General features: G+C 45.0%; 1 protein-coding gene across 3 annotated transcripts in view; it reads right to left on the bottom strand.

Annotated features, from left to right (window-relative positions):
• LOC135520423 (cyclin-dependent kinase 14) overlaps positions 1–26619 on the bottom strand; it is a 228598-nt gene that overhangs the window by 95101 nt on the left and 106878 nt on the right. For all 3 annotated transcript variants that reach the window (XR_010452375.1, XM_064945979.1, XM_064945980.1), the window contains 2 exons: positions 24319–24439; positions 21446–21539 (listed from right to left, as the gene is read on the bottom strand). Coding sequence is in view for 2 of the 3 variants with exons in the window: in XM_064945979.1 (XP_064802051.1) it covers positions 21446–21539; positions 24319–24439 (215 nt within the window). In the remaining variant the exon portion in view is untranslated. The remainder of the gene's footprint in view (positions 1–21445; positions 21540–24318; positions 24440–26619) is intronic.

A 26619-nucleotide genomic window follows, 5' to 3' on the forward strand; every position in this document is an offset into this window, starting at 1 on the left:
TTGTCTGCCTGTCGAGCACACACACACACACGCACACGCACGCGCACGCTCATGCACACACACACACACACACACACACACACACACACACACACACACACACACACACACACACACACACACACACACACACACACACACACACACACACACAGTCGAGGGCAAGAGCAGATGAAGCTGATCCAGTTACACACAAGGAGCCTCCTCCCCTATGAGGGCATAGAGCTGAGCAGAGGGAAGATACAGGTTGGGCCGAGGGAGCAGAGGGGAGGGGGTTCATTTGAACACAGATGGGGTGGGATGGCACACATGTCTCTTGCTCTAGGGGGAGGGGGGCAAGGCATAGTGAGGCACCAGAGGGAATGGGGGGGGGGGGTTGGTGGCAGCAGTGGACAGACAGGGACTGTGGGGGAGGGGTATGAAGGGGTGCACAAGGAGACAAGGGGACATGCTCAAATCCACAATCTGGTTGAGGTGTCAGATAGAAACAGCCTACATTATTGATGTGGAGAGTTTTCATGCTCTTTGAAGTGAAGGAGAGGAGAGAAGAGGAGGAGAGGTGGAGGGGAGATTAGGCTGCCGTGTGAATGTCAGTGTCTTTGTGAGGCACATCAGAGAGGGAGAGGAGCACAGCACATCGGAAGGGCGGATGAGGCAGGGAAGGGAAGAGGTCTGACAGACACATCACAGCCCAGGCAGATAACAGCCTTCAAAGAGACCCGTTTAGAGGCACTCTGATCCCACTCACTGACTCTCAGCACCACACCGCTCTGACACACACAGCTGGAGCGCACACCTGGGTTCAAATAGTATCAGTTTGCTTTCAAATACTTTGGCTGCACTTTTGAAATTGAGCTAAGCCAAAGAAATAGCTCCAAACCAATCAACGATACGAGCTACCTAACTTCCGCATTTGTAGCAGATTGAGGTGAAGATAATCTTCTGAGTTTCTCAGTTTCAGGTTCAGTGCCATATACACTGCAGGAGACACCTCGTTACAGTTGTTTTGGATTGCTTACACACTAAAAATTACAAGTAGTACACTATTAGCAAAACCTTACACTCAAGAAGCAAAACATCAGCCCATATTTGCACAACTATAAGCACATTGTCAACCTCACACTTGTTGCAAAACACTAAACACACTTAACATACATTACACACAAAAATCTATCATGAAGTCACGTCCTTGCAATACCAAAGCACTGACGGTCAAATTACCACACCGTCCAACCAATTGGTTCAACACAGTCATCAGGTGTGCAAACACTTGTTTGCTTAATTGTAGACACACCAATCAGGTGTATAAGCACTATAAAAAGCAGCAGGTGAGTTCATCGGTCTTCAAGCACAATGGAAAGAGTCAGAGAAAGAGTAAGAAGAGGAGGAGGAGGATGAGAAGGAGGACGAGGAGAATGAGGAGGAGAACGAGGAGGAGGACGAGGAGGAGGATGAGGAGGACAAGGAGGAGAACAAGGAGGACGAGGAGGAGGACGACGAGAAGGAGAATGAGGACGAGGACGACGAGGAGGAAGACGAGGAGGAGGACGAGGAGGAGGAGGGGGAAGGGGAGGAAGAGGAAGACAAGAAGGTGCTCAAAGAGGACCGAATCTGACAAATGAGATCCGCGCAACACTGGTTGACCACGTTGTCAACCACGGCCTGACGCTGAGGGAGGCTGGACTGGGAGTACAGCCAAATCTAAGCCGATATACAGTGGCAAGTGTGATGAGAACATTTAGACTGGAAAATAGGTATTGTAGAAATATCATCATATTAAAAACATCTGCACGGTTTCAGTAACTGCTTACAGTACTGTATTCTATGCACTATCAGCACTTCTGTTACCTTTTCCTGTGAAATTACTGTACTATTGTATACGGGTTTTTTCTACATAGGATTGAGGGTCAGGGACAACAAGGAGGAAGGCCTCCTATGTTCACAGAACAGCAAGAGAGAGAGATAGTAAACATGGTTTTGGCCAACAATGCTATAACACTCAAGCAGCTCCAAGCTAACATTGTCAATAACCACGCCATTTTCAACGATATCCATCAGGTCTCAACATCAACACTGGCAAGCATCCTAAAGAAAAGAAAAAAAATCAAATGAAGCAAATTTATCGAGTGGCTTTCGAGCGCAATTCCGAAAGGGTGAAACGACTGCAGCATGATTATGCAGAGGTATGTATTCACTTTAGCAGTGTGATCTTGTATACTGTCTCATAATCTTTTACTGTACTGTAATATGTATACTAGATCTACACTGAACTACACAATTTTGCCTGACACTGTTTTTCAGAGTTTTACGAATGGATGGAGAGGAGATCCAGCATGAGTTCATTTACGTAGATGAGGCTGGGTTCAACCTGACGAGAACATGAAGGAGGGGAAGAAACATCATTGGCCACAGGGCTTTAGTCAATGTCCCAGGGCAACGTGGGGGTAATATAACACTCTGTGCAGCCATTACACAGAATGGGGTCCTCCACCGCCATGCCCATATGGGCCCTTACAACACAGCACTCATACTTACATTCTTGGACCAATTGCACAACATAACAGCAGCAAATCAAATCGATCATATGCAATACATTGTTGTCTGGGACAATGTGTCTTTCCACCGCTCTGCTCTGGTTCAGAACTGGTTTCAGCGACATCCACATTTCACCCTCCTATATCTTCCACCATACTCTCCATTCCTCAACCCTATAGAAGAGTTTTTCTCGGCATGGCGGTGGAAGGTATATGATCTCCGTCTCCAGGCTGAGGTACCCCTCATCCAATCCATGGAGGAGGCCTGTGACCAGATGGAGGTAGCAGCAATGCAAGGATGGATTCGTCATTCAAGACGTTTCTCAATACGTAAAGTGACGTTTGGTTACAGTATTATGAATCTCCATGTCAACATTTTGGGCGTGTTGAGAAATAAATGCGTTTCTTCAGTCTGCAACATTGGTCTTGTGTAGTGTTTGGTGAATTTACATTATATTTGTACTTTGTTGATAGTAGCCGACTCTAATCATAGGGAAGTAGAAGTGCTAAAAGTGTTTTAGGTTTATCACAGCAGAGTGTAACTCGTGCAAACAGAGTATAGTAATGTGAAACGTGTGTGTTTCATATGGTAACAAAGTGTGGTTTTTAAAAAGAAGTGTATAGTTTTTACAAGAGTGTTTAATTTTGTAAAGGATCTGTAGTGTTTTGCTAATTGGGTGTGTGGTTGTGTTAATTGTGTGTAGTGTTTTGAAAACATGGGCCCTGTTTTGAAAATTGTGCTTAAGCAATCAAAAAAAAACTAACTGAAGCTGCATGGAAGCCGCTGAAACTTTCTCTTGCCAGGTCAACTGACATGGCAAGACATGTCCATCAGTCAGGTCAAAGGTCAGGACAGACGACAGGACAGAACAGTCAGCATAGCTAAGACAGACGGTCTTTCCCTCCCTCTCCAACTCTCTCCCCCTCTCTCTCTCTCTCTCTCTCTAGATAGGAGAAGTCCAGGCATTCCACTGAGATTAAAAAGTGGAACACACACACAAACACACACTACTTCCACCATCCCCCAGACCACCCAGCCACAACTAATGAGTGAGCATTTAACAGCGGTGTCATCTTCATCACCATGCGCTGTTTACAATGGCCTTGTCTTCTCTATAGGGACAGAGATTGAATAGAGTTCATGGATAGTATGTCTGCCTGGTCACTGAGCTATGAGGGGATTGCAGCTGGCCCATCCCTCACTGTCAGACAGCAGGCAGGTCACTGGTGAAACAGGTCACAGTCTGCCCAAGTTCAAGGAGAGAAAGAGAGAGAGATGGAGGAAGAAAGAGACAGAGGAAAGGGAGATCCCTAGTTTGTTGTAACACCGAATGCACTTAACCGAACCGTCTTCCGCATGTAACACAACCCCTCTAAATCAGAGAGGTGCGGGGAGCTGCCTTAATCGACATCCACATCATCAGTGGCCTGCCTTGCTCAAGGGGAAAAATACTAATCTTTCCACCTTGCCGGCTCAGAGATTCAAACCAGCAATCTTTTGGTCCAATGCTCTGAACCGCTTGGCTACCACTCACCCATAGAGAGAGAAAACACAACCCCAGCTCAGCAGATCATGGCCATGCTCAGTAGCCATGACATGGAAGAAAATAGTCAGTGGAGAATGGAGGTACTACATGAGCTTTTTGTTGTCAGTTGCTCTGCATTTTGATGTATCTTAATGAACATGACCCAGGGTCACGACCAACCAGGGGACAGGGGTTAGTCACCCCACAGATCAGAACCAGAACCACATGGATCAGCCTCTTCTCCCACTCACACTGGGTGGAATATGGTTAGTAAGCTCTGACCCGAGAGACCAAGTTCACTCTCCACTGGGCTTGACAGATGCTCAGTCACATTGGGTGGTCAGGCTGTTGGCGCCACCGCGGCTGTTTCTGGAATGACATCACTTATTTACCCAGCGGCAGGCGGCAGCCACCTCTCTGTTTCAGATCAGATTGAGTTGTGTGCAGTGGCTTACGCCTCGAACCAAACTCATATTACTGTGGGTGTGTGTGTTTGTATGTGTGAGTGTGTTTGTGTGTGTATGTGTGTGTGTGTGTGTATGTGTGTGTGTGTGTGTGTGTGTGTATGTGTGAGTGTGTGTGTGTATGTGTGAGTGTGTGTGTGTGTGTATGTGTGTGTGTGTGTGTGTGTGTGTGTGTATGTGTGAGTGTGTGTATGTGTGAGTGTGTGTGTGTGTATGTATGTGTTAGTGTGAGTGTGTGTATGTGTGAGTGTGTGTGTGTGTATGTATGTGTGTGAGTGTGAGTGTATGTGCGTGTGAGTGTGTGTGTACGTGCGTGTGAGTGTGTGTGTACGTGTGTGGTGTGTGTGTGTGGTGTGTGTGTGTATGCAGTAGCTTATGTCTCACACTAAACTCATATTACTTAATCTCCCTGGATGTAGAGATAAGTACCTGGTTTAGGAATAATCCAACCTGTATTCTCTGGTTTAACCAGCATCCTCTCCTCTAACCGCCTGCACAAACACCTGTTCAGACAGACAAACACACACACTAGTTAACCAGCTACACTGGGCATGGGCTCGTAAAGCACATATTTAATTCAGACGGAACAAAGGGAATGGAGACCCAGCCTGCTGTAACTAGCAGCCAGTCTGCCAGCCAGTCAGTCAGCCAGCCAGTCAGCCAGCCAGTCAGCCCATAGGGAGCCATGGTCACATGTCAGGACCAGGAAAAGAGCAACACTTGAGCATAAACACACAGAGGCTCTCTGTTCAGGATAGGCAAGGCTTTTGAAGATTACAACAGAACACTGACATTCATATAAAGCAACGACTTTGAATAAATAACAACCTTTAGTTGATTTGATTCCGAAGAAAAAATAGACCAGGAATGAAATATGCTAACTCCAGATGTATTTCTCTATCTGTCTTTTCTTCCTCTAGCTGACAGCAGAGTACACAGACACACAACAGGACGAGACGTGATTGGGGTGGGAGAAAATATACATGGCTGAATTTGACATGTTCAATTCCTCAAATGTATGCTAATCATATTCATAACAAATGAAAAACAAATTGTGTGAATGTGTGGGCATTGGCATTGAGATGATCAGAGGTGTTATTACCTCAGAGAAATAATAATGATTCTACAGTCAAGGTAAGACTGTAAGCCTAGTTTAAGCACATCTCTGGCCTCCTCATGTGTATGGCTTACAGGGGCTGTGTGGGACATGCTATTAACTACACAGGTGTGATCCTGTTAAAACAGGGGATTCAAAAGGTCTTCATAATGTGGAGAGAGTAAAGGAGAGGATAATCAGAACACAATATAGACCTGTCAGACTTTATCCCATCAATCCCTCTTCTCTCCTCCTCTGCCTCCTGTCCTCTCCCCTCCTCCTCTCCTCTTCCATCTCCTCCTCATATCTGGACCACCTTAGCACCCCAGGGGTGTTTGCTGAAGAAAACCCTTATCTCCACTGGATAACATTTTAATTGTACCCCAGACAATTAGACAGTCCCCACCCTCTTCCTCCCCACAACCCACCTTCCATCCCTCCCTTCTCCTTACCCCTCCTCCCCCCAAACACCCTTCCACCACTTGCTCCTGTGAGGACAGACACTGGGGGACAAGAAGCAAATACAGGGAGTTAACATTTAATAAATAACAGACATGAAACAAAACACGGACAGTGTCTGGACAGGAAACATAACGACATTAATGCTGACACTGGGATCAAACTGAGGAACAGACAGATATAGAGGAGGAAATGAATAAAGTGTTGGAGTCCAGGTGAGTCCAATGAAGTGCTGATGTGCATAACGATGGTGACAGGTGTGCGTAATGATGGGCAGCCTGTGCCCTCGAGCGCCACAGAGGGGGAGCGGGAGCAGGCGTGACAGCTCCCCCCCTCCTATTCTACTCCGCTCCACATGCTACCTGCTAAAAGGCACGCAGTCCCTCCGACACCCTAAACCTAACCCCTAAAGGCGTCTGCATGCTTCCCATACAAAACAGTTCAAAACAGTTTGTGCACATTATGACGACATTTTGTGACGTTTATGTTAGTTTTGATCTTTGGCAAGGTTTTTTTTGTCAGTTCGTGCACACAACTATTTTTCTCGAGGCGAGCTGAAGTTGGTAGCCAAAGTCTACGCCCTTTCGTCGGTGACTGGTCAACAGTAGGGATTCCTCAATGAAGTGTTTGTTGTCATTCAATGAGAGACTAATCGTTTTCATGCTAATTTCTTCACCTGAGAAATGCTGAACCAAACATCTTAGTTAGATGTAACATTTGCACGAGTAAAATCTCCTTAGCAAAAACTTCACAAACAATGACAGATTTCTTGAGTTATCTTGGATTCATTCTTTTTGTTGTTGTTGATCAAATGTTTTTATTGTTTTTAGTAAGGTATACATGGACAGAAAAACAAGTGACGAGACCGAACAAGACAAACAGTTCCGTTCCCACCCTCGTCCCACAGGACTTCCCCAACCCAAAGTTAGATTAGTGGTTCTCAATAGCAGTCTTTTTACAGTCATACCTTGATGAAGGAGCAAATATGTTCCCCCATGCATGAGTCCTACAGATATTTCCATGTTTATAATGTCCATGAATGACAGCAGCCACTGCTGTTCGCTTACCGAATGAGGAGCCTGGCAACATGAGACATCATTTTTCTGGCTGCAGTTAATCCAGCCTGCCGAATATGTCACTGTTTGACAGATAGGTCTGAAGAAGTGGCATCGTTTAACAATAAAATAAATGGTGAACATGATACATTTCTACCCATTATGTCAGTAAGACAATTCCAGAAGCGTAACACCCCTGGGCATTCCCAAACCATATGACAAAATATGCCAGGAACCCCCTGACGGCAAAGTGAGCAATTTGGGGTTTTTCTAGCTTTCATTTTAGATGTATTCGGACTATTTTAAGGAAGTGTATACTGGCTTCGGTGTCTCAAGATGGACTAACAGTACTATTGCCACATTTTCTAATTTTTTAAGCGAGTATGCGAGCACACTCGTTCGGTTCGCTTATCCGAGTTTGGTTAGGCTCCAGTCGTTCCGAAGCATGCGGAAGGCTTAAGCCTAGCATAGCCTTTTTCCTTGTGGGGACCGGCGAAATGTTTGTTTTATAATGTTTTTTAAACACACACACACCCACACACAAGCCCTCGGGAAAAACAAACTGCTTTGTCTCTTTGACTTCACACCTGACCCATGACTCTGCCACTGCTTTATGAAGACTGATCCCGGACTGGGCTGGACTGTGCTTTTAAACTTGTTCCAGTCCCACCTGCCTATTGGACAGATGCCCTGAGGAGATGCAGCTGGGCAGGGTCAAAAGTGGTGATGGACAGTCAAATGTCCCAATTAGAGGTCACTGGGTGTGGCATGTAACTGGAGCGCTCCAGAGGTGCAAACAATGGGGACCCATCCGCTGCCTCTGCTCTCTGCAGGGTCAGAGAGTCAGGAAGAGTTGGGGGCAGGTGGCTACTTGTTTCAAGAGTTAGAGAGGGCTGTGAGTTAGTGGTCAGGGGAGGGACTGTATGGTTTTTCAACAGTTATGCAAACGTTTGCTACAATGTGCACTAATGAACATGGTCACGTACAGCCAGGGGTCAGGAGATAAAGGTCACCCCGTGGATCAGCCTCTACTCACACAGGGTAGAATGTGGTTAGTATGTGTTCAGTAAGTTCCGACAGGAGAGACCGTATTCACTCTCCACACAGTTACGTTGAGTGGTCAGGCCTCTGCCAAGACAGCGGCGGTTTCTGGAATGACATTATTTATTTACCCAGCGGCAGGCGGCAGCCCCTCTCTCTCCCTAATCTGACTGAGTTGTGTGCAGTGGCTTATGCCTCAAAACCAAACTCATAATACTGTGTGTGTGTGTGTCTGTGTGTGAGTGTATGTGTGTGTGTATGTGTGTGAGTGTCTGTGTATGTGTGTGTGTATGTGAGTGTGTGTGTGTGTGTGTGTGTGTGTGTGTGTGTGTGTGTGTGTGTGTGTGTGTGTGTGTGTGTGTGTGTGTGTGTGTGTGTGTGTGTGTGTGTGTGTGTGTGTGTGTGTGTGTGTGTGTGTGTGTGTGTGTGTGTGTGTGTGTGTGTGTGTGTGTGCAGTAGCTTATGTCTCACGCTAAAATCATATTACTTCATCTCCCTAGATGTAACCAGCATCCTCTCCTTTGACCGCCTGCACAAACACTGACACACATGTTTAGACAGACAAACACACACATGTTTAGACAGACAAACACACACATGTTCAGAAACACAAACACACACATGTTTAGACAGACAAAGCACATACTGTACACATACAGTTGAAGTTGGAAGTTCACATACACTTAGGTAGGAGTTTTTCAAACACTCCACAAATTTCTTGTTAACAAACTATAGCTTTGGCAAGTTGGTTAGGACATCTACTTTGTGCATGACACAAGTTATTTTTCCAAAAATTGTTTACAGACATTATTTCACTTATAATTCACTGAATCACAATTCCAGTGGGTCAGAAGTTTACATACACTAAGTTGACTGTGCCTTTAAACAGCTTGGACAATTCCAGAAAATGATGTCATGGCTTTAGAAGCTTCTGATAGGCTAATTGACATAATTTGAGTCAATTGGAGTTTACCTGTGGATGCATTTCAAGGCCTACCTTCAAACTCAGTGCCTCTTTGCTTGACATCATGGGAAAATCAAAAGAAATCAGCCAAGACCAAGAGAAAAAAAATGGTCAACCTCCACAGGTCTGGTTCATCCTTGGGAGCAATTTCCAAACGCCTGAAGGTACCAAGTTCATTTGTATAAACAATAGTACAAAAGTATAAACACCATGGTACCAGGCAGCCATCATACCGCTCAGGAAGGAGATGCATTCTGTCTCCTAGAGATGAACGTGCAAATCAATCCCAGAACAACAGCAAAGGACCTTGTGAAGATGCTGGAGGAAACAGGTACAAAAGTATATATATCCACAGTAAAACGAGACCTATATCGACATAACCTGAAAGGCCGCTCAGCAAGGAAGAAGCCACTGATCCAAAACCTCCATAAAAAAGACAGACTATGGTTTGCAACTGCACATGGTGACAAATATTTTAGAAATGTCCTCTGGTCTTATGAAACAAAAATAGAACTGTTTGGCCATAAAGACCATCATTATGTTTTGAGGAATAAAGGGGAGGCTTGCAAGCTGAAGAACACCATCCCAACCGTGAAGCACGGGGTGGCAGCATCATGTTGTGGGGTGCTTTGCTGCAGGAGGGACTGGTGCACTTCACAAAATTGATGGCATCATGAGGACGGAAAATTAGGTGGAAATATTGAAGCAACATCTCAAGACATCAGTCAGGAAGTTAAAGCTTGGTCGCAAATGGGTCTTCCCAATGGACAATGACCCCAAGCATACTTCCAAAGTTGTCTCAAAATGGCTTAAGGACAACAAAGTCTAGGTATTGGAGTCGCCATCACAAAGCCCTGACCTCAATCCTATTGAAAATGTGTGGCCAGAACTGAAAAAAACATGTGCTGGCAAGGAGGCCTACAAACCTGACTCAGTTACTCCAGCTCTGTCAGGAGGAATGGGACAAAATGGACCCAACTTATTGTGGGAAGCTTGTATTAGGCTACCTGAAACATTTGACCCAAGTTAAACAATTTACAGGGAATGCTACCAAATACTAATGGAGTGTATGTTAACTTCTGACCTACTGGGAATGTGATGAAAGAAATAAAAGCTGAAATAAATCATTCCCTCTGTAACAATTTTCTTCGGTGGACGAAGGATCGGACCAAAGCGCAGCGTGGTTCGAGTTCAACATGTTTAATAAATACCATAAACGTGAACACTACAAAATACCAACACAACAAATGTGAAAAACCAAAACAGTCCTATCTGGTGCATCGACAGGAAACAACCACCCACAAAACAGGCTACCTAAATATGGTTCCCAATCAGAGACAATGACTAACACCTGCCTCTGATTGAGAACCATATCAGGCCAAACATAGAAATAGACAAACTAGACATACAACATAGAATGCCCACTCAGCTCACATCCTGACCAACAATAAAACAAAGAAACACAAAAGAACTATGATCAGAACGTGACACCCTCTACTATTATTCTGACATTTCACAGTCTTAAAATAAAGTGGTGATCTAGTATTACTAGTATTAAATGTCAGGAATTGTGAAAAACTGAGTTTAAATATATTTGGCTAAACTGTATGTAGTAAACTTCCGACTTCAACTGTATGTTCAGTCCAACATAGCCCCACACACGTATAGTCAATTACAGCCACACACATTGATCAGACAAAGCCACCCACATGTGGTTTTCAGTTTCAATTCCCTGTGCCGACAGTATGGTGTGTTTGTATCATCAACACTTGCTATTTACTCAATAACATGAACTGTTACATATGCTGTCCTTGTCCTTGCTGTGTGTGTGTGTGTGTGTGTGTGTGTGTGTGTGTGTGTGTGTGTGTGTGTGTGTGTGTGTGTGTGTGTGTGTGTGTGTGTGTGTGTGTGTGTGTGTGTGTGTGTGTGTGTGTGTTGATGTGTCATTCCCTAGGTGACAGAGGTGACAGCTTTGTCCATCACACTAATGCAAGGAGAAAGGCTCATTGTATTCAGTAAACACACACACCTCTGCTCTGACAGCCTTTCCTACAGATAGACCTGTCCACATTCCAACTGGTCTTCCTGGGGATGTAATCTTGAGCAGAGTGACACTCAGTTAACCAGTTACAATGCGCCTGGGCTCGTACCACACATATCTAATTTAGACGAACAGAGGGATCGGAGAAACAGCCTGCTGTAACTAGCAGCCAGCCAGCCAGTCAGCCAGCCAGCCAGCCAGCCAACCAGCCAGTCAGTCAGCCCAGCCCACTCACGTCTCAGGACTAGGAAAAGAGCAACACATGGCATATACACCCACAGGCTCTCTGTTCAGGATAGGCAAGGCTTTGGAAGATTACAACAGAACACTGACATTCATATAAAGCAGCAGCTTTGAATAAATAACAGCCTTTAGTTGATTGCTCTCAGCTCACACACACTTTCCCATGGAGCTCTGTGGGGACGGGGATACAGCATGGCAACGACGGGGATAAAGCCAGGTCACAATGGGGATAGCTTTCATTTGGTTACGGATCATTAGAATGGCACTGCTGGAGATTGGCTTCTTCGTTCAGGGAAGCAGTAGAGCTACCTTTGGTTTTTAGCTGCAAACAAACAAATAGGCTTCACAACACATAGTAAATAGCCCATACACCAACTGATCGCCCATACACCAACTGATCGCCTATACACCAACTGATCGCCCATACACCAACTGATCGCCCATACACCAACTGATAGCTCATACACCAACTGATCGCCCATACACCAACTGATCGCCCATACACCAACTGATCGCCCATACACCAACTGATCGCCCATACACCAACTGATAGCCCATACACCAACTGATCGCCCATACACCAACTGATAGCCCATACACCAACTGATAGCCCATACACCAACTGATAGCCCTTACACCAACTGATAGCCCATACACCAACGGATAGCCCATACACCAACTGATCGCCCATACACCAACTGATCGCCCATACACCAACTGATCGCCCATACACCAACTGATAGCCCATACACCAACTGATAGCCCATACACCAACTGATAGCCCATACACCAACTGATCGCCCATACACCAACTGATAGCCCATACACCAACTGATAGCTCATACACCAACTGATAGCCCTTACACCAACTGATAGCCCATACACCAACTGATAGCCCATACACCAACTGATAGCCCATACACCAACTGATAGCTCATACACCAACTGATAGCCCATACACCAACTGATAGCTCATACACCAACTGATAGCCCATACACCAACTGATAGCCCATACACCATCATGGTTCCAGTGAATATCGTAGATGGATGAGCCGGCGAGTGAAGTATAGGCCTTCAGCTTGGCTACATAGTGTGAAAAGGTGGATAAATTACACAGTAACAGAATTGTGCTGAGACTCACAGTCTTCACTTAAAATGTATGCCAAAGAAAAACCATTGATTGCAAAGTTTAACAAACCATATAACTCTATAAACAAGGACTACTTTGAACAATTTACAATGAACATTTTATAAAAACACATTCACTGGAAGAAGAGTGCAGATGCAAACTTTGGTAACAGAATATCTGTAAAAAAAATAATTGGTGTCCACGTTTTACAAAAAGTCTTAAATATCTGCTGCAAATTAAGATTTGACGATGTCTGCAGAAAGACTGGCAGGTCAGCTAAGACATGACACGTGGACTTTAAAAAACATCTATTATGGTTAGCGAGTGAAGTGGATTTACACCCGGTAACGGAATTTAATCATGGGTCCCTGATGGGTCCCTGATCTGTACTAAACAGACATGAATAATTATGGATATGAATGCCATTCTCTTCATGGTGATGCATCCTAAATAGGTACACAAAGGTAGAACAATATCCTCTTTTGCATATTTGGGTATTATTCTACACACTGGCTATTATTGTTAACCTCTTACACCTATGGTGGCGCTATTTCATTTTTGGAAGAAAAACGTTCCCGTTTTAAACAAGATATTTTGTCACAAAAAGATGCTCGACTATGCATATAATTGCTACTGTTCGAAAGAAAACACTCTGACGTGTCCAGAAATACAAATATCTTCTCTGTGCGTGCCCTTTAACGTGAGCTTCAGGCAAAACCAAGATGACTTGGCATCCAGGAAATGACAAGGATTTTTGAGGCTCTGTCTTTCATGATCTCCTTATATGGCTGTGAACGCAAGAGGAATGAGTCTGCCCTTTCTGTCGTTTCCCCAAGGTGTCTGCAGCATTGTGACGTATTTGTAGGCAGATCGTTGGAAGATTGACCATAAGAGACCACATTTACCACGTGTCCGCCCGGTGTCCTGCGCCGAAATTGGTGCGCAAAAGTCACCTGCCAGTATTTTTCCATGGGGCACAGAGAGAGAAGCAAGCTTCCACGAACTGCATGTCAATGAAGAGATATGTGAAAAAACACCTTGAGGATTGATTCCAAACAACGTTTGCCATGTTTCGGTCGATATTATGTAGTTAATCCGGAAAAAGTTTCACGTTGTAGGTGACTGCATTTTCGGTTCGTTTCGGTAGCCAGGCGCAATGTAGAAAACGGAACGATTTCTCCTACACACAGACGCTTTCAGGAAACACTGCGCATTTGGTATGTGGCTGGGAGTCTCCTCATTGAAAACATCAGAAGCTCTTCAAAGGTAAATGATTTTATTTATTTGGTTATCTGGCTTTTGTGAAAATGTTGCGTGCTACATGCTACACAAAATGCTATGCTAGCTTTGCAGACTCTTACACAAATTAGTCAATTTCTATGGTTCAAAAGCATATTTTGAAAATCTGAGATGACAGTGTTGTTAAGAAAAGGCTAAGCTTGAGAGCAAACGCATTATTTTAATTTTATTTGCGATTTTCAGAAATCATTAACGTTGCGTTATGCTAATGAGCCTGAGGCTTAGTCACAATCCCGGATCCGGGATGGGGAGTTTCAAGAGGTTAATGAGCTCCGCCCCCAAACAAGACCAAATCAGAATCAATCAAAGACGTCGATGTTGCACAACTTTGAACATCAAATTACAGCACAGTAGAGCTATGTTGAATTCATTACAGCACAGTAGAGCTATGTTGAATTCATTACAGCACAGTAGAGCTATGTTGAATTCATTACAGCACAGTAAAGCTATGTTGAATTCATTACAGCACAGTAGAGCTATGTTGAATTCATTACAGCACAGTAGAGCTATGTTGAATTCATTACAACACAGTAGAGCTATGTTGAATTCATTACAACACAGTAGAGCTATGTTGAATTCATTACAGCACAACATATAACATCAGAGTTGAGTAGAATAGAGTTCAGTACAGTACAGTTGAGTACAGTAAAGTTTTGTTCAGTACAGTACAATACTGTACATTATAGTTTACTCAACTCGTGTGTTCTACTGTATGCAGTAATGAACTATACTCTACTTTTCTTTACTGTACTGTGCTGTCCAAACTTGTGAACCCAGCTGTTGTTCGTGACTACTATGATTTCCCATTGTAGCCAATTCAATTTCAGAAATTCCCGTTAAAATATTTCAGAAATTCTGTAACTGTAACGGTTTTCATGCGGTGAAAGAGAGTCGGACCAAAATGCAGCGTGTAGATTGCGATCCATGTTTAATGAACAAAACGTAACACGAATCTAAATACAAACACTACAAAACAAAGAACGTAACGAAAACCGAAACAGCCTATACTAGTGTAAACTAACACAGATACAGGAACAAGGACACTAACGACAATCACCCACGAAACACACAAAGAATATGGCTGCCTAAATATGGTTCCCAATCAGAGACAACGATAATCACCTGACTCTGATTGAGAACCGCCTCAGGCAGCCATAGACTAACGCTAGACATCCCACAAAACCCCAAGACAAAAACACACCACAATAACCCATGTCGCACCCTGGCCTGACCGAATAAATGAAGAATAAACATAATATATTTCGACCAGGGCGTGACAGTTACCAATTTTGAGTTTAATCACTTAATAATTCATAAACAAAATTGATATAAGTAGAAAACACTATAACTAACTTTTGTTATCGTCCCTCCTCATGAGGAAGAGAAATGTGAAAATATCTTAAAGATACAGTGCCTTGCGAAAGTATTCGGCCCTCTTGAACTTTGCGACCTTTTGCCACATTTCAGGCTCCAAACATAAAGATATAAAACTGTATTTTTTTGTGAAGAATCAACAACAAGTGGGACACAATCATGAAGTGGAACGACATTTATTGGATATTTCAAACTTTTTTAACAAATCAAAAACTGAAAAATTGGGCGTGCAAAATTATTCAGCCCCTTTACTTTCAGTGCAGCATACTCTCTCCAGAAGTTCAGTGAGGATCTTTGAATGATCCAATGTTGACCTAAATGACTAATGATGATAAATACAATCCACCTGTGTGTAATCAAGTCTCCGTATAAATGCACCTGCACTGTGATAGTCTCAGAGGTCCGTTAAAAGCGCAGAGAGCATCATGAAGAACAAGGAACACACCAGGCAGGTCCGAGATACTGTTGTGAAGAAGTTTAAAGCCGGATTCGGATACAAAAAGATTTCCCAAGCTTTAAACATCCCAAGGAGCACTGTGCAAGCGATAATATTGAAATGGAAGGAGTATCAGACCACTGCAAATCTACCAAGACCTGGCCGTCCCTCTAAACTTTCAGCTCATACAAGGTAAAGACTGATCAGAGATGCAGCTAAGAGGCACATGATCACTCTGGATGAACTGCAGAGATCTACAGCTGAGGTGGGAGACTCTGTCCATAGGACAACAATCAGTCGTGTATTGCACACATCTGGCCTTTATGGAAGAGTGGCAAGAAGAAAGCCATTTCTTAAAGATATCCATAAAAAGTGTTGTTTAAAGTTTGCCACAAGCCACCTGGGAGACACACCAAACATGTGGAAGAAGGTGCTCTGGTCAGATGAAACCAAAATTGAACTTTTTGGCAACAATGCAAAACGTTATGTTTGGCGTAAAAGCAACACAGCTCATCACCCTGAACACACCATCCCCACTGTCAAACATGGTGGTGGCAGCATCATGGTTTGGGCCTGCTTTTCTTCAGCAGGGACAGGGAAGATGGTTAAAATTGATGGGAAGATGGATGGAGCCAAATACAGGACCATTCTGGAAGAAAACCTGATGGAGTCTGCAAAAGACCTGAGACTGGGACGGAGATTTGTCTTCCAACAAGACAATGATCCAAAACATAAAGCAAAATCTACAATGGAATGGTTCAAAAATAAACATATCCAGGTGTTAGAATGGCCAAGCAAAGTCCAGACCTGAATCCAATCGAGAATCTGTGGAAAGAACTGAAAACTGCTGTTCACAAATGCTCTCCATCCAACCTCACTGAGCTCGAGCTGTTTTGCAAGGAGGAATGGGAAAAAATGTCAGTCTCTCGATGTGCAAAACTGATAGAGACATACCCCAAGCGACTTACAGCTGTAATCGCAGCAAAAGGTGGCGCTACAAAGTATTAACTTAAGGGGGCTGAATAATTTTGCACACCCAATTTTTCAGTTTTTGATTTGTTAAAAAAGTTTGAAATATCCAACAAAAGCAACTTGTTGTTGATTCTTCACAAAAAAATACCGTTTTATATCTTTATGTTTGAAGCCTGAATTGTGGCAAAAGGTCGCAAAGTTCAAGGGGGCCGAATACTTTCGCAAGCCACTGTATGTGGGCTTTTGGTAACAATATTTCAAGACACAAGGCAATGTTTCTTAACCTTAAAGAAGACAGAAAAATGTCTCCAAAACTAAATATAATTGTTGATATTAGTTCAACATTAGTTTGTTTTGATATATTTCTAATAACTTTTAAGACTTTTTTTCTGGTAGACATTTTCTAAGAACTATTTTCCATCTGTTTGACAAGAAATCAAAGCCTTTGCTTATTCCAAATAGTTGAAAAATGTATATGTTTTAATTAAGAAAAATATTTAATATCACAATTAATTTGACGTGAACATCACATGTTGGTGCCCGTGGGTCCTTTTACAGGGAAATGACCAGGGTGTTAGTGTGGGTCTAACTTTTTACAGGGAAATGACCAGGGTGTTAGTGTGGGTCTAACTTTTTACAGGGAAATGACCAGGGTGTTAGTGTGGGTCTAACTTTTTACAGGGAAATGACCAGGGTGTTAGTGTGGGTCTAACTTTTTACAGGGAAATGACCAGGGTGTTAGTGTGGGTCTAACTTTTTACAGGGAAATGACCAGGGTGTTAGTGTGGGTCTAACTTTTTACAGGGAAATGACCAGGGTGTTAGTGTGGGTCTAACTTTTTACAGGGAAATGACCAGGGTGTTAGTGTGGGTCTAACGTTTTACAGGGAAATGACCAGGGTGTTAGTGTGGGTCTAACTTTTTTCAAAATGCCAACTGACTTTTGGCAGACTGAGTACCTATCAGACAGGGATGCTAGGTGACCTTTCTCTCCCCTTCACAAACACACTGGCCTATTAGAGGGGCGGGACTCAGCATAATCTCTCCACTGACAGACCGACAGACGGCGCCCACACACATCCACGTACCAACCACAGGAGGATGGTGGCACCTTAATTGGGGAGGATGGGCACGTGGGAATGGCTGGAGCGGAATTAGTGGAATGGTATAAAAAACATGAAACACATGGTTTCCATGTGTCAGGCTAACTCTGACAGGTGGAGCTGTTTGTTACACTAACTGACCGTCTAGCTGCCAGGCCAAGCAGACTGGTGGAAATTTTTCCAGGTATATTTCTCTATCTGTCTTTTCTTCCTCTAGCTGACAGCAGAGTACACTGACACACAACAGGACGAGGCGTGATTGGGGTGGGAGAAAATATGAGCGGCTCAATTTGACGGGTCAGTACTTCTTAGCCAATGGAATATAGTTAGTTGTCTCAGTGTGGTGCCATTTTGGTTCAATGCGTTGGGTGAGTCCATGTCCATCCTGGTCCATGAGGCCATGGAGCCTGTACATAACATTGTGTGCGTATTTACAAGTGAAGCAAACTCTCTTATTAAACGTGTTCAATTCTTCAAATGTATGCTGATCATGTTCATCACGCCTCAAAAGGCCAGTTAATGTTTGAATGTCCAAACACTAATTATTGCCATCTGGATTATGAGAAATGCTGAATCAATAAACACATTGAGATGATCAGAGGTGTTATTACCTCAGAGAAATAATAATGATTCTACAGTCAAGGTAAGACTGTAAGCCTAGTTTAAGCACATCTCTGGCCTCCTCATGTGTATGGCTTACAGGGGCTGTGTGGGACATGCTATTAACTACACAGGTGTGATCCCGTTAAAACAGGGGATTCAAAAGGTCTTCATAATGTGGAGAGAGTAAAGGAGAGGATAATCAGAACACAATATAGACCTGTCAGACTTTATCCCATCAACCCCTCTTCTCTCCTCTATTCTCCTCTCCTCGCCTCTATTCTCCTCTCCTCTCACCCTTAGCCTCCACTCCTCTGTCTCCTCTGTCTCTCCTCTCTGTACTCCTCCCCTCCTATCCCTCCCCCCTCCTCTCCTCCTCATATCCTCATGTTTGCTGAATAAAACCCTTATCTCCACTGGATAACATTTTCATTTTACCCCAGACAGTCAGACAGACCTCCCCTCCCCTCCCCAATCCCCTTCCACCCCTCCCTTCCCCTTCTCCATCCTCCCCCAAACCCCCTTCCACCGCTTGTTCTGCCCCCCCCTTATCCTTCTCTGCTCCACCTGCAACCTGCTAAAGGGCACACAGATCCCCTGCTGCCAGGCCAACAGGGTTGCAGGTGTACCTCCATCGATACCCAAGCTGGCGACAGGCCATCCCACTACTGGGTCTCTCCCCTTTTTTCATTTTCCCCTCTACCCCTTTCTCTTTGTGTCTGTGTGTTCAAGGGGTGTACTGGATGGATGCAGGGGGCAGAGAGGGCTGGGGTTTTGGGGGGAATCTTACAAATGTGAGGAGAGCAGACAGCCCCAATTTTCTCTTTGGCAAAACAGACAATCAATAAAATGTTTTTATACAGTATCTCTCTCTCCCCGGCGATCTGTCCTCTTAGGTTGCTTTGTGTAAGATTCCCTGCCTGGGGCATACTCTCTACACACACCGATTCACACAGACATACAAACACACACAGACAGACACACAGACGCACACACTTATCCCCGACAGCCCTCGGCAAAACAAACCGAACCGCTTTGTCTCTGTCTTCACACCTGACTCCACTGACCTACGCCTCTCTCTCTATATATGTCTCTCTTTCTTCATCCCTCTCTTTCTCTCTATATGTCTCTCTTTCTTCATCCCTCTCTTTCTCTCTGTCTCTCTTTCTTCATCCCTCTCTTTCTCTCTATATGTCTCTCTTTCTTCATCCCTCTCTTTCTCTCTATATGTCTCTCTTTCTTCATCCCTCTCTTTCTCTCTCCCATTCTCTCATCTCAGTAATTGTCTGCATTCATTATTAACTCATTTCAGAGGATGAATGAATATGAATTCCTCACATTAACACACTACTTCAATTCTGCCTGACGGGGGGGATTATAGAGGACAGAGGAGCCGATTATGGGATTCATGAGACCTCACACAGCCATAAAATATTGATGCAGTCAGGCCCTGAGTCCTGTTCAGAAATATATCTATCAATCTATCTGCCATCCCTATTAATCCCTAATCACTGGTTCCTTTAATAAGCACCTAGCGGAAGAATTGAATAGCTACCTGACCCAGAGTTAAAGAGGGCCACAGACCTCATGCTGATGAGATCAAGAGCCAAAGGTTACTGCTCAAGTACACAAGTATGTAAGTAAACAGTAAACACAGTCAATTGGTCAGTCAACAATGATTCAAGGTAAAACTCTGTCGTTCTGCCCTTGAACAAGGCAGTTAATCCACTGTTCCAATCTGGCATTGTAAATCAGAATTTGTTCTTCACTGACTTGCCTAGTTGAATAAAGGTTAAAAAAAATGAAAGAAAGGTGCAGTGTATAAAGTCAGGACATCTGCTGTCTCAGCCACTGCCTGTCACCAAGGGAGTACCCCAAGGCTCGATCCTAGGCCCCACACTCATCTCAATTTATATCAACAACATAGCTCAGGCAGTAGGAAGCTCTCTCATCCATTTATATGCAGAGCTTTCTTATTGTCCAACAAGCTTTCTCTACCCTTAACCTTGTTCTGAACACCTCCAAAACAAAGGTCATGTGGTTTGGTAAGAAGAATGCCCCTCTCCCCACCGGTGTGATTACTACCTCTGAGTGTTTAGAGCTTGAGGTAGTCACCTCATACACGTATTTTGGGAGTATGGCTAGACGGGACACTGTCCATCTCTCAGCACATATCCAAGCTGCAGGCTAAGGTTAAATCTAGACTTGGTTTCCTCTATCGTAATCACTCCTCTTTCACCCCAGTTGCCAAACTAACCCTGATTCAGATGACCATCCTACCCATGCTAGACCAAGGAGAGGTCATTTATAGATAAGCAGGTAAGGGTCTCGAGCAGCTAGATCTTCTTTACCATTCGGACATCAGATTTTCCACCAATGCTTTTTATAGAACACATCACTGCACTCTATACTCCTCTGTAAACTGGTCACCTCAGTATACCCAATGCTTATTTATAAAACCCTCTTAGGCCTCACTCCCCCCTATCTACTGCAGGCCTCATCCTCCACATACAACACCTGTTTTGCCAGTCACATTCTGTTAAAGGCCCCCAAAGCACACACAACCCTGGGTCACTCCTCTTTTCAGTTTCCTGCAGTTAGTGACTGGAACGAGTTGAAAAAAGCACTCAAACTGGACGGTTTTATCTCCATCTCTTCATTCAAAGACTCAATCATGGAGACTCTTACTGACAGTTGTGGCTGCTTCGCATGATGTATTCTTGTCTCTACCTTCTTGCCCTTTGTGGAGTTGGCTGTGCCCAATAATGTTTGTACCATGTTTTGTGCTGCTACCATGTCGTGCTGCTGCCATGTTGTGTTGCTACCGTGTTGTTGTCATGTGTTGCTGCCATGATGTGTTGTTGTCTTACGTATGTCTCTCTTTATGTAGTGTTGTGGTGCCTCTTGTCGTGATGTGTGTTTTAGCCTATATTTTTTCTTTTCAATCACAGCCTCAATCCCGGCAGGAGGCATTTTGCCTTTTGGTAGGCCGTCATTGTAAATACGAATTTGTTCTTAACTGACTTGCCTAGTTAAATAGGAATTAAATAAATAAAAAAGTGCTCAAAGTGAGACTATACGCACACACACAAACACACAGCTGACTCACCAGGAATATCCTCTCCAGCTGATCCTGGATGTCCTTCATCCCAGGGAAAGCTGCCACTCCTTGGATCATCTCGATGAAGATGCAGCCCACACCCCTGGGGCGACACAGACAGCATCCCCATTAGAGACAGACAGACAGCATCCCCATTAGAGACAGACAGACAGACAGACAGCATCCCCATTAGAGACAGACAGACAGCATCCACATTAGGGACAGACAGACAGCATCCACATTAGAGACACGCAGACAGCATCCACATTAGAGACAGACAGACAGACAGCATCCCCATTAGAGACACGCAGACAGCATCCACATTAGGGACAGACAGACAGCATCCACATTAGGGACAGACAGACAGCATCCTCATTAGAGACAGCCAGACAGCATCCACATTAGAGACAGCCAGACAGCATCCACATTAGGGACAGACAGACAGCATCCACATTAGGGACAGACAGACAGCATCCACATTAGGGACAGACAGACAGCATCCACATTAGGGACAGACAGACAGCATCCTCATTAGAGACAGCCAGACAGCATCCACATTAGAGACAGACAGACAGACAGCATCCACATTAGGGACAGCCAGACAGCATCCTCATTAGAGACAGCCAGACAGCATCCACATTAGAGACAGCCAGACAGCATCCTCATTAGAGACAGACAGACAACATCCCCATTAGAGACACGCAGACAGCATCCACATTAGAGACAGCCAGACAGCATTCACATTAGAGACAGACAGACAACATCCCCATTAGAGACAGACAGACAGCATCCACATTAGGGACAGACAGACAGCATCCTCATTAGAGACAGCCAGACAGCATCCACATTAGAGACAGCCAGACAGCATCCACATTAGGGATAGCCAGACAGCATCCTCATTAGAGACAGCCAGACAGCATCCACATTAGAGACAGCCAGACAGCATCCTCATTAGAGACAGACAGACAACATCCCCATTAGAGACACGCAGACAGCATCCACATTAGAGACAGCCAGACAGCATTCACATTAGAGACAGACAGACAACATCCCCATTAGAGACACGCAGACAGCATCCACATTAGAGACACACAGACAGCATCCCCATTAGAGACACACAGACAGCATCAACAGAGTTGGAGAGCTCCAGAGCCATCAGCAGTAAACATTTGAACCCCTCTATGAAGAATACTAGCCTCCACAACTACAATTCATCATGATTTAATTTATAGTGTACTCAAATGGCTTCGTAGAAGAGCACAGTATATTTTGAAAGGCAAATGGTTCACTCTTGGGGAATATTTTAATTTCCATCTAAATCTATGGTGGATGTCTTGATTTCCTAGAGGATTCAGCTTCAGTAAAGTGTTTGTTCAGAAGACTAACTCTGTGTGGCATCTGAGGTGGTGATGGTTGGATAATGGGATGCCCAGTGGAGAGAGAAGGAGAGCGGGATGGAGAAAGAGAGGTGGCCAGTTATGGTATGTATGTGTGTGTAGGTTTAAACAGGTGTCAGAGCCCATTTGTCAGAGAACTATTGTTTCCTGACAGATTCACTTTCTGGCCCAGTGCACACTACTCACTCCCTCTTTCCCTCCATCTCTGCATGACCCAGCTATGGTTGAGCAGTCACACAGATAATACAGAAAGATGAATGAATAGAAATAGAGAGGGAGAGAGAGAGAAGGAGGGAGAAAGAGAGAGACAAGCACCAGCATAATTTTCATCCCCCTTAACACACCACACACCTTAATTCCTTTTTGAAAACATCCGTCTCCATAGCGTACCTATAGACCAGGAAGAGCCCTATACATTTCTACAAGTCCAATGGATAGAAGTTGGTGCTGGATTGAACAATACATTTTCATCAGCAAACTGTTCAGATATTTCTTAGATCTTTATATAGAGACTGGTGTTTAATCGGACACAGAGGTTTGGCTTCGCAGGGAGGGATAAACCTGGTAATAACAGTGTGAAAACGACAGGGATTCAACCACTTCCTCTCACACCTCTCTTTGTTTGTCTGGCTGGGCTGTCTGTCATTGTCCACAGTGTCAGCTTGACTGACAGGTGCCTGGTGAAACGGCAGGCTCACTGAGGCGATAACAGACATAAAAATAGACTAGAGGAAGAATCCCTGTTCTGTTCCACCCTATTCTTCCCTTTCCTCCTGTCTTCCAGATGATCTGATCCTTTAACCTTGTAGTGGTTTGACGGATATGGGACAGACTGTTACCCAAACCAGTGACCCAGCACTGAGCACACTGCGGTCAATGTGAGCGCTGCCTGTTCATGGAACACTGCTTTCTAAGTGACGGTATAGGTCTTTCTATGTTGAGTGGCTCCAGTCTCGATGGAGTGGAAAGGTGCCCTAAGGATTTGCCCACCTGCTCTACTGCCAACCTAACCTCCTGCCTCTCCCTCTCCCCCACTATGCTTTAATTGCCCGCGGTGGGATGCAGCTCGGGTCCTTGGAAAGGGGCGTACTCGAGGACTGCCTGTCCAGATCGATGTGGTCACGGTTCATTTCACAGCCTGGACGGCAGTTCTGAAAGACCCCTGTCCATATACTGACTAAAGCTGTCTGTCTGTCGCCATAGGAAGGCCTCTATCTGTCCATGTCCACAGTAAATTCCCCTGGCTGTCCATACTGAGCCTCTGACTCAGCCAGATCAGGTCTCCCAGCTTCTCATCAAACCCAGATAGAGACATGGCCAGGTCTCGACCTCTCCTTCCTATGGAACACATTCACACAGCTGTCTGTGGCTCTCTGTGGGGTTCACACCTCATCTGATCTAGAGGAGGAAGTATTCTCCCTGTTGTGGAGAGGGATGTGGCAAGAGGAAGGGGGTCAGGGGTTAAAGGTCAGTGGTACTACCCACCACATGTCCAGGCAGGTGGAGTAGTCTGTGGATCCCAGGAGGACATCAGGGGGGCGGTACCACAGGGTCACCACCTCATTGGAGTAGGTGTGGCTGGGGACTGACTTAGCCCGTGCCAGACCTGCAGGAGAGAACACACACACACACTGTAAGGAACAACTAGTGAGAACAGCAACATAATATGTTAACTGTATCATTGAATGCCCTCCACTGAGGCTCCATAAGATGAGAGAAAAGCGGGTGCAAAGCAGAGCAGGTCTTGCCTGAGGTGCTCTTTGACATGGACCCTGGGTACCAACAGGACCAGGGCTATCAGAATAACAATCAGACATACTCAAAGCTACAACAGACCATCTCCATACACTACATCTAACATCGAGGACACCGCTCCCTAAACTGATACAGTATTGTGTGTGAACTGAGTGTGTGTGTGAACTGAGTGTGTGTGTGTGTGTGTGTGTGTGTGTGTGTGTGTGTGTGTGTGTGTGTGTGTGTGTGTGTGTGTGTGCGTGCGTGCGTGCGTGCGTGCGTGCGTGCGTGCGTGCGTGCGCGCGCGCGTGTTTGTGTGTGTGTGTGTGCATGCATGTGCTGGCACTGCAGAGCCAGCTAGTTTTAATGAGTCTGGTGGCATTTAGCTAGCTGTTCTCCCAGGTGGTGAGACTGGTTCATTATAGCATTTAGCTTAAACAGCCAAGACTTCCTCCCCCTTTTGCCAGCCCCCTGTGTGTATGTGTGTGTGTGTGTGTGTGTGTGTGTGTGTGTGTGTGTGTGTGTGTGTGTGTGTGTGTGTGTGTGTGTGTGTGTGTGTGTGTGTGTGTGTGTGTGTGTGTGTGTGTGTGTGTGTGTGTGTGTGTGTGTGTGTGTGTGTGTGTGAGGGCAGGGTGATGCAGGGCAGGGAGTAGTTAACATGTCCCTATGCCAGAACAGACCCAGGCTTCCAGGAGAGAGGGAGGTTGAGCCAGGCTTCCTCACAGTCTAACACTATAATTTACAGACTAATCTGACCTGTAAACAATAGGCTGTGTCACAGAGAGGAGAGACCAATATCCCAGACACACTGAGAGCCTATAATTTACACTGCGCGTGCTGTGCGGTGTGTGTGTGTGTAGGGGAGACTGGGAGGTTAACGCAGGGCAGGAGCAGGGAGAAGAGATCTAATCATCATAAAAAGGCCAGAATAATAGACTGAATGGGTAGTTACAGTATATGGGTTGTCTGGCTGTAGGTTCATCTGAATGATAGAGAGATGGAGAGAGAAAGACAGGGAGGGAAGGAAGGTAGAGGAAGGAGAGAGATGGAAAGAGAAAGACAGGGAGGGAAGGTAGAGGAAGGAGAGGGATGGAAAGAGAAAGACAGGGAGGGAAGGTAGATGGAGGAGAGGGATGGAAAGAGAAAGACAGGTTGGGAAGGTAGATGGAGGAGAGGGATGGAAAGAGAAAGACAGGGAGGGAAGGTAGAGGAAGGAGAGAGATGGAAAGAGAAAGACAGGGAGGGAAGGTAGAGGAAGGAGAGAGATGGAAAGAGAAAGACAGGGAGGGAAGGTAGAGGAAGGAGAGAGATGGAAAGAGAAAGACAGGGAGGGAAGGTAGAGGAAGGAGAGGGATGGAAAGAGAAAGACAGGGAGGGAAGATAGATGGAGGAGAGGGATGCAAAGAGAAAGACAGGGAGGGAAGGTAGATGTAGGAGAGGGATGGAAAGAGAAAGACAGGGAGGGAAGGTAGAGGAAGGAGAGAGATGGAAAGAGAAAGACAGGGAGGGAAGGTAGAGGAAGGAGAGGGATAGATGGAGAAAGAGATGGAGGGAAGGTAGAGGAAGGATATGGATAGATGGAGAAAGAGAGGGAGTGATAGGAAATAGTGGGGGTGTGTACTGTATTTACACTCCAGGACCTAGATGATTGGATTCCCTCTCCTCCACTCCTCCAGTGTAGTTACCACGGTAACAGCACGAAACAGGCGGATGGACACATGGTTCTTTCTATAAAATGGTGACTGCCCGGTGGCCCTGACATTCTACATCAGAGAACACCTGAGAGACCTACTGCAGCGAGAGGCTCCATTTCAAAAGGCCTTCACACACATGCACCAACGCACACAACAACCTTCATACCTTCAAACACTGACACTCCTGGCATTGAGACAACAGTTTCACACTATACAACCGGTGTGTCTCCTGGCTGGCCTTCCATTCCAGGTCGTCCCGGAATGAAGGTCACACACCCACGTATACGCAGGCAAGCACACACACACACACACACACACACACACACACACACACACACACACACACACACACACACAC

The sequence above is a fragment of the Oncorhynchus masou genome, chromosome 29, assembly GCF_036934945.1.
Source record: "Oncorhynchus masou masou isolate Uvic2021 chromosome 29, UVic_Omas_1.1, whole genome shotgun sequence".
NCBI classification, from domain to species: domain Eukaryota; kingdom Metazoa; phylum Chordata; class Actinopteri; order Salmoniformes; family Salmonidae; genus Oncorhynchus; species Oncorhynchus masou.